Source organism: Anolis sagrei, chromosome 1 (assembly GCF_037176765.1).
Source record: "Anolis sagrei isolate rAnoSag1 chromosome 1, rAnoSag1.mat, whole genome shotgun sequence".
NCBI classification, from domain to species: Eukaryota; Metazoa; Chordata; class Lepidosauria; order Squamata; family Dactyloidae; genus Anolis; species Anolis sagrei.
In genome coordinates this window covers 129,699,786-129,708,646 of record NC_090021.1, presented here as the reverse complement: position 1 = coordinate 129,708,646, position 8,861 = coordinate 129,699,786, and the positions used below count along the sequence as shown (strand labels likewise).

The 8,861-nt window shown below is 40.2% G+C and overlaps 1 protein-coding gene across 1 annotated transcript; it reads left to right on the top strand.

Moving 5' to 3' along the window:
- The first annotated feature begins 2,020 nt into the window (after positions 1-2,020).
- C1H2orf50 (chromosome 1 C2orf50 homolog) lies at positions 2,021-6,954 on the top strand. The gene is made up of 3 exons (XM_060755034.2): positions 2,021-2,635; positions 5,024-5,063; positions 6,109-6,954. Exons 1-3 carry the CDS (start codon positions 2,370-2,372, stop codon positions 6,298-6,300), a joined length of 498 nt encoding a protein of 165 aa, XP_060611017.2. The 5' UTR covers positions 2,021-2,369; the 3' UTR covers positions 6,301-6,954.
- The last annotated feature ends 1,907 nt before the right edge of the window (positions 6,955-8,861 follow it).

Genomic DNA, 8,861 nt, shown 5'->3' with positions numbered 1-8,861 from the left:
AAAAATCGACATAGATGAGATCCAATAAATTTTTGACCTGCTTTGTTTCAGTGCCTTTGGCAAGTACTGGTCAAATAAATTTAGTAAAGTGAGCCTTAAAAAGAACATATTATAAAAATCAGAATACAAAACTAATGTGCTATAATCTCCCTTCTATATTATAAAATGAAGATGAAAGTACAGCTCTGTTTCAAGCCTCCGGTCCAAAATAGGCAACACAAAGTCTGAAGGCTGCCCCGACCTGATTAGCAATCGTCGCCGCCTTTTCTACTGCCAAATATTTATTTATTTATTTATTTCCAACATTTGTACCTCGTCCTTCTCAAGACCCGAAGGGGGACTCAGGGTGGCTTACAACGGCAAAAATTCGATGCCCACACATACAGAATACATACACAATATATCACAACATTACACATTAAATACAACCATTAAGTTAAAATCAATTTAAAAACATTATTAACAACTATGTAGCCAAATCCAAGCCAATTCAGCGTCCCAAGACTTTGTCAGAGCCTGTCCATTGTCAGTTCACATAAACATTGCAATCGCTATCAAGCCTGCTCCACAAATGCCTGGCCCCAGAACCATGATTTAAGCTTCTTCCTGAAGGAGAGGAGGGATGGAGCTGACCTGATCTCCCTGGGGAAGGTGTTCCAGAGGTGGGAGGGCCACCACTGAGAAGGCTCTGTCTCTCGTCTCACCAAACACATTTGCGAAGAAGGTGGGACCGAGAGCAGAGCTTCCCTGGACGATCTTGAAGTCTGAGGCAGGGCGTAGAGGGAGATTCGTTCAGACAAGTAAGCTGAGCCAGAACCATATAGGGCTTTATAGGTCAAGACCAGCACTTTGAATTGTGTTCGGAAATGGACCGGCAGCCAGTGGAGCTGACACAACAGGGGGGGTGGTATGCTCCTTGTATGTCACTCCAGTTAGTAATCTGGCTGCCGCCTGTTGGACTAGTTGGAGTTTCTGAACAGTCTTTAAAGGCAACCCCACATAGAAAGGGCCAAGGCAGTGACATCTCCGGCCTATCCCTGTTCGGATATCAGCCAGCACACCAATGCCTTAAATTAAGAAATACCTTTCTAAGATCTCAGGAAATACTCGCAGGAATACTCAGCAAGCGAGAGCCCAAAAGTGGCAGGCTAAAACCCAGAACCTCAATCCATGGCTGATACGAAATGGGAAAGCCCTCCTGGACAAACAGAAGACTGGGTGACTTGGAAGGTTGTGAACAGATTGTGCTCTGGCACCACAAGATGCAGAACCAACCTTAAGAAATGGAGCCACAAAGTGGAGTCCACAACATGCAAGACCACCTGTTACAATGCAGCCTGAGCCCTGCCACGTGCACAATGGAGAACTTCTTATAGCAACACCAGAGGCACTCCAAGTGGCCAGCTACTGGTCAAAGGATATTTAATATGCCAAGTTTTTTAAAAACTCTGTGGTTTTTGAAATACATTACAACTGTACCCTTAGTTCGCTCCTGATAGGATAAATAAATAGTTCAAATCCCCACAGGGTCACGGAAGCCCATAGATGACCTTGGCCAATTCACACTCAACTTCAGAGGGAAGCAAAGACAAACTCCTTCGGATAAATTTTACCAAGAAATTTTGTAATATGTTAGCCTTAGGGTCTCCATAAGTTGGAAACTATGTGAATTCACACAACAAAAACAACATCTATTTTTAAAAATCCCAACACACTCAAAGCCTAGCCTCCAGCAGCTGTGTTTCTCGGGTACATCCTACCTTCTGTCTGTGATGAATATTCATGACAAAGCCTGTCTGGTTTCCAATGGAGACAGTAAACACACACCAGGAAAGCCTGAACTCTCTTGAGTGTTTTGTTTCAGCTCCGCAAGCAGAAGGAAAGCCGGCTGTAGTACTACCTACAACAACAGACTCTTGTTACACTTGCAGTGGGTAGACTGGGAACTCCTATAGCGATGTTGCCATTAGAAAGCACACATCTTTGTAGCATGTCTTTCAGAGACTGAAGTGCAAAACACAATAAAAAAACTGCTAACTTAAGCCTTTCAAAATAACTTTCTGGCTTAAATAGACACATACTCAATTTACTACCCTATAACTTACCTCCATGCATTGTACAAACTCATTCACCTAACAAAATAATGTTGGGCTAACCAATTTTGCATGTGACCCAAACTTATGCAAGAAATTGCTAGATCTTATCATGTGGTTGGTAGAAATATTGCTTATTGGATACTGGGGCTTTCTTTATACTTCTTGAACAAGATTTCTGTATGTAATCAACAACCTTAGAGAAAATGTTGGGCAAGACCACTGTGAATTTTTAGAGTCTTGCTAGCTCCTAATAGTGGAGAAAACACATAGAAGATGGGGAGTAGAGCAAATGGACTCAGGAGAAGTACATCAGCAGGGCACCGATCTCCAGCTACCAGCCCTGGGAGGGTTTTAACGTCATCTTCATCTCCTTCACTGAACAGCAACCAGTCTGGAAATACTCTTCTTGCCACCACACAGAGCTCGGGGAAACCATCCAGCAAAAGCCAGGGAGAAGAGAAAGGTCCTCTGGATCAGGTTCGACAAGACAAGGTTTGGAGAGAGTTTGTGGAGGCTGAAAGAAGGACAACCAAATATTGGTGAGTAACTCAGCACTATTTTTAAATTCTGCATTTTAGCACAAGAGTATTTCAATAACTGATTTAGTCACACATGTGCCGTGGTAATCTACAAGCTGTGACATCTATTTGTCGTCTTAATTCATAGACATTTCTCTTATGTTATCTTGTTCCTATGTTAACACTATCTCCATGTAGAAGGGGGCAATGATCTTACACAGATGGAGACAGAAGATAGATCTGAATTGTGTGCCAGGAGATCATTTGCAGATTAACAGTGATTTCGGATTCCCACTTATCCAACAACAACAAAAAATCATCTCCCTGTCCATACAATAAAACCTCTGTATCAACAGGGAATACATTCCCAGACTTTGTGTGGATATGTATGAGACAATGGATAATGGTGAATCGAATTGAAATGAAGGACCACCAGCCCAAGATCACAGAGGAAACAGAAAATGTCTAGAGATGACATATTTTGTCAGATGTGCATAAAGGAAATTGAGAATACTGAGAATACTGTGAGATCATATTATATATCATATTATGGAGGTCATACTGTATATCAGATTAGGCTGTGCAAAACATTGTTGTATTATTGTAAATGCATACTTCAAGTGCCAGTCAGCTCATGTAATAATAATAATAATAATAATAATAATAATAATAATAATAATAAGGCGGCTCTGGCATAAGCCAGTACAGGTGGTCCCAGTGGTGATCGGCACACTGGGTGCTGTGCCAAAAGACCTCAGCTGGCATTTGGAAACAATAAACATTGAGAAAATCGCGATCTGTCAACTGCAAAAGGCCACCTTACTTGGATCTGGCCACATCATTCGAAAATACTTCACACAGTCCTAGACACTTGGGAAGTGTTCGACTTGTGATTTTGTGATACGAAATCCAGCATATAGATCTCATTTGCTGTGACATGCTGTGGTTTTGTGTCAGTAAAATAATAATAATAATAATAATAATAATAATAATAATAATAATAATACTTTATTTATATTCCATCCTATCTCCCCAAGGGGAGTCAGGGTGGATTCCAATGACAAAAAGGCAAAACATTCAACAATAAATACAAAACAATACCGGCTATCCAGGAACCAGCATGGACAAACCCACATGTGCCAAATTAAACTCACATATAGACCAAATTATAGCATACAGTCTAAACTTAATTAAATTATATCTAGCATATGGCTTATGGGTTGTAGTAAGTAAATTACTCTACCGACTTCTGATTCCTCTCCCAGCTACCACATTGACCCTATTGTTTTGTACCTGGCTTTGGTCAGCAGATGTTGGAAACATGATAGAATCATAGAATCATAGAATCAAAGAGTTGGAAGAGACCTCATGGGCCATCCAGTCCAACCCCCTGCCAAGAAGCAGGAATATTGCATTCAAATCACCCCTGACAGGTGGCCATCCAGCCTCTGTTTAAAAGCTTCCAAAGAAGGAGCCTCCATCACACTCTGGGGCAGAGAGTTCCACTGCTGAACGGCTCTCACAGTCAGGAAGTTCTTCCTCTTGTTCAGATGGAATCTCCTCTCTTGTAGTTTGAAGCCATTGTTCCGCGTCCTAGTCTCCAAGGAAGCAGAAAACAAGCTTGCTCCCTCCTCCCTGTGGCTTCGCCTCACATATTTATACATGGGTATCATATCTCCTCTCAGCCTTCTCTTCTTCAGGCTAAACATGCCCAGCTCCTTAAGCCGCTCCTCATAGGGCTTGTTCTCCAGACCTTTGACCATTTTAGTCGCCCTTCTCTGGACACATTCCAGCTTGTCAATATCTCTCTTGAATTGTGGTGCCCAGAATTGGACACAATATTCCAGGTGTGGCCTAACCAAAGTGGAATAGAGGGGTAGCATTACTTCCCTAGATCTAGACACTATGCTCTCGGTGCAGAACATAGTCTTGATTCTTGCAGGGCAATAGTGAAGTCTTGCTGTGACCTCTGGAAACAAGTGTTGGAAAATACTTCAGTGTCTTTTGTCACTATTAAACACATTGATGGCAAATGCCCTGCGCTATACTCCCTTCTCAGTTATGATGTGAGAGCACCTATGCCAGGCATATAGCCTTCATCTGCAGGAGACTCTCTACATTCATGAAGAACTGCACTCTCTATCAAATTAGATGGAAAATCATTTGTGGGTGTGAATTATTTCCACACCTGCTGGGTCACCAAGGCATTTCTACATTGCATTCAGTGGGACTTACTCTCAAATAAGGGTAAACAGTATTTGTAGTCTCCGTTGCTCATTCTGTGGTGTATGGTAATGACAGCAGAAGTTGACTTTAAACATACGTATTTATTTGTTTTGGATACTTTAAAGGCCACTTTAATTTCTGCATGTTTCATACCAACTTAAGATGCTTTTTTTTATCCTGAAGGTATCAGAACTGGAGTTTTCTAAAGGATTATGATCCAATGGTAAGTTATAGATTTGCTTGTTAGAAAACACTGATTGAACATCTCCAATCTGGAATTCCAAAACACTCCAAAATCTGAAATTGTCCAACTAAGTGGCTGAGACAGGGACACTTTTATTTTCTGATAATTCTATGCACACAAACTTTGTTTCATGCACAGAATTATTCAAATATTGTGTATACCTTCAAGCTATGTGTGTCAGGTGCACATGAAACATCAATAATTTTCTATTTAATCCCATTTCCAAGATATCTCATAATATACAGGGTTAGTCAAAATGCATAGGCCAATAAGCCATTCAATTGAATGGCTTATTGGCCTATGCATTTTGACTAACCCTGTATATACATATATTTGGCCTACCCCCTGGAAATCAATTTTTCTAGATCTTCTCTTCTTTCTTTTATGCTTTCACCGCCACCTTACAGTTATTCATTGCCCCAAAATGCACCTGTGGCCATTACCATGCCACCCCGATCGCTGCAGTGCCCAACAGCAGGCGGTAACGCCCACTTTGGGAATCACTGTTCTATTTTATTATTTAAAGATACTGTTTTCCTAATTGCTAGTTGCCTGAAGCAAACAACAGCACATAATTGCCACCATTTGTGTGAATTTCTAAGGGTTCACCTACACTGTTGAATGAATGCAGTTTGACACTACTTTAATTGCAGAGATTTAATGCTGAGGCTAAAGAATGCTGTGCCTCATCAAACCACAAATCCCACTCTACAGTGTAGGTGCCTCCATCTGGTCACTGCTAAATACGAAATCCTGTTGAATTCCTCAAGGTTTGAGAATGTTACTAGCCATGTTGACTGAAACGTTCTAGGAATACTGCCATATAAAATCCAGATTATCTGCTTTGAACTGGATTATATGGCTGTGTAGACTTATATAATCTAGTTCAAAGCAGATAATATGGATTATTTTCTTGATAATCTGGATTATATAGCAGTGTAGAAGGGATCATAATTTCCACCCCCACCCCAATTAGTTCTAGAGCTAGATATCTAGATAACTTGTCATTTCTCTTTTTTTCCAGGGCAGGAAAAAGGAGCCTGAACCACTCCCTGAATATGTGTCAGTATTTTCAGACAAAATTCCTAACACCACCAGCCATATGGTTGGCAGCAGAATGAATACTGATCTTGGTAAAACATTGGTTAAAATGGATTTCTTCCTCAGCTATGGAAGAAGGAAAAAGAAACTTGAACAGGAACTCCAGGCTTCCTAGAATTAAAAAGCAACATTTTTGTTTTGAAAAGAATATACTGCTCACTTTGCAAATGATAAAATATGACAATATTGGCAAAATTACATTGTTTTCCTTCAAATGCCAAATTTATTGACACTGGCCAATAAAAGTACAAGGTTTCTAGTAATCAAAAACTTACTCCAAACTTAGCTAATATGATCCTGGGAAGACGAGTATGAGAGCCCGTCCAGACAGTACCTTTATCCCAGGAGCTTCCGCAGCAAACAGGAGGGCAGCCGGATGTGGTTCCCTATAAACACTGAAGCAATCACTACAAAAGGCAAAAAACGCGAGATTTCCCGGTGCAGGAGTATTGTGGTTTTGAGCCAAATATGCAGATTTTCTCATGTCTGTATGTCCTTGCATTCAGTAATTCCAGGATTTTTTATATGGGTTTGTTCCCAGGTTTTAGATGTTTGTTTCTGATTGGTCAGTTCCTAAAAAAGAAGACTCTTGAGTAGAAGGCAAAAACTTTGTTTGTGTGACAGATACTTCACGAAATGTCTGGAGGGCCCAGTTTCTCTGGCCAGGACAAAGGGCAGAACTTTTGCAGTGATTTCCTCCTGTGATTCTCCGCATATCCGCATCCATATCCGCATTTAAAGAAAAAATGCTGAAGTTTCTGGTGAAAGTCCTATGGCAGCCTCTCACAATGAAGCATCAAGTCTGGATAATGGAGACAGAAATCCCGGGACCAACTGGTCTGTATGTGGACCTTTTCTGAAGTCTCGGGATCTTTTGCCCCTGTTTAAAAGCCATGATTTAGGGCTGTCTGGAAGTGCTGTGAGTCAGATCTTAAACAGAAGTTCTGATGTGTAGATGCAAATGTAGAATTACCTACCTTGGTTTATATAGAAACTTAATAGATCTCATCTATAAGGGGAAAGACTGTGTTTGGGCGATTTGTTTATGGCTAACTTTCCCATTTAGGTGCTAGTAATGGTCAAGAAGAAATCCTTGCTCATGCTCCATTTTTGTGGTTTTGATCTTTAAACCAGATTCAGGACTTTTATCACACAAGACTGATAAAATTGAAATTACACGTGATAATGTATGTTTGCCTTGTATTTATCAAACAAAATTTTGTCTAAGCATGTCTTTTCATTGATGGGGGAAAACAAATTGATGGCTTCCGTTATTGATGGGGAGAGAAGGAAAGAATAGAGGAAAAAGAGGAAAAATGCTGTTGTCTTCTTTATCACATGTTCCCATTAAGCTCCACACATTGGTCTATTGATAATTGATCATTGGGGTTACAGCTAATTTGACCCGAACACTCCCCCCCCCCCCCCCATGTATCTATTATTCACATTTGTTTTGCTTTGTGTGAACATGATGATGGCCTTTGTTTCCTATCTTTTGCTTCCTGTCTGCTTTGAGGGTACTATTCAGGACAACTTGTACCTTTCTGGTCTTGTGCAATAAATTAATTGATTTGGTTGGAGAGTAAACACGTTCCTTTTATTGGGAGGTGTTAGCTGCCCCTGATTGATTCATGTCTGGAATTCCCCTGCTTTTTGAGTGGTGCTCTTTATTTACTCTCCTGATTTTAGTTTTTTAAAATACTGGTTGCCAGATTTTGTTCATTTTCATTGTTTCCTCCTTTCTGTTGAAATTGTCCACATGCTTATGGATTCAATAGCTTCTCTGTGTAGTCTGACATGGTAGTTGTCAGCATTTTTGTGTTCTCAAATAATATGCTGTGTCCAAGTTGGTTCATCAGGTGCTCTGCTATGGTTGACTTCTCAGGTAAATTTACGGCAGACAATATGACTGGCGAGACTGTTTTTATTATTTATTGTTTTAATGATTGCTTATGAACTGTCTAATTATGATTTATGCTTAATTGTCGTTTTATTATTGTGGTTGTTATGGATTGGCATTGTGTCAGTGTCCAATGTATGGCATTGAAGTTTTTCCAGTTATGTGTAAACCGCTTTGAGTCCCCTTAGGAGTGAGAAAAGCGGTATAGAAATACTGTAAATAAATAAATAAATAAATTTATCTGCAGTGCCTTTCATATTCCTTGATTTGTGTTTGGGCAAGGCTGCTTTTGGGGGTCCCTATGTAGACTTGTCCACAGCTGCATGGTATCTGGTAGACTCCTGCAGAGGTGAGAGGATCCCTCCTGTCCTTTGCTGAACGTAGCATTTGTTAGATTTTCTTAGTGGGTCTGTAGAGATAGTTTATAGGTTGTGTTCTCAGATCACTTTTCCAAGCTTCAAGAGGACCAAATGCTACCAAATCAAGTTATATTGTGCAGTAGATGTCAATTTAGTTGATTAATGATTTTTAAAATATCTGATCAACCTGGAATATAAAACGTGTTTTGCACTAAAGAAGTATAAATTCTCTCCCATGCATACCACAGATATATTAATCTCTTCTTTCCAATTTTTGGACTTCCTCCTATGGTCAAAGAAGCCACTAATGTTTGCTGCACTGATCTTGAAGATATATAGAAGCCTCTGAAGCAGACAGGCTCTCTGGAGGGAGCTCTGGATCGCACAATTTCAAAGTTGCATTGAATCCATAATAAA

Coding starts and splice junctions, on each gene's coding strand:
- C1H2orf50 (XM_060755034.2), top strand. CDS start 2,370: ATGGGGAGTAGAGCAAATGGACTCAGGAGAAGTACATCAGCAGGGCAC. Junction 2,636..5,023: donor AGAAGGACAACCAAATATTG/GTGAGTAACTCA, acceptor TTTATCCTGAAG/GTATCAGAACTGGAGTTTTC. Junction 5,064..6,108: donor TAAAGGATTATGATCCAATG/GTAAGTTATAGA, acceptor CTTTTTTTCCAG/GGCAGGAAAAAGGAGCCTGA.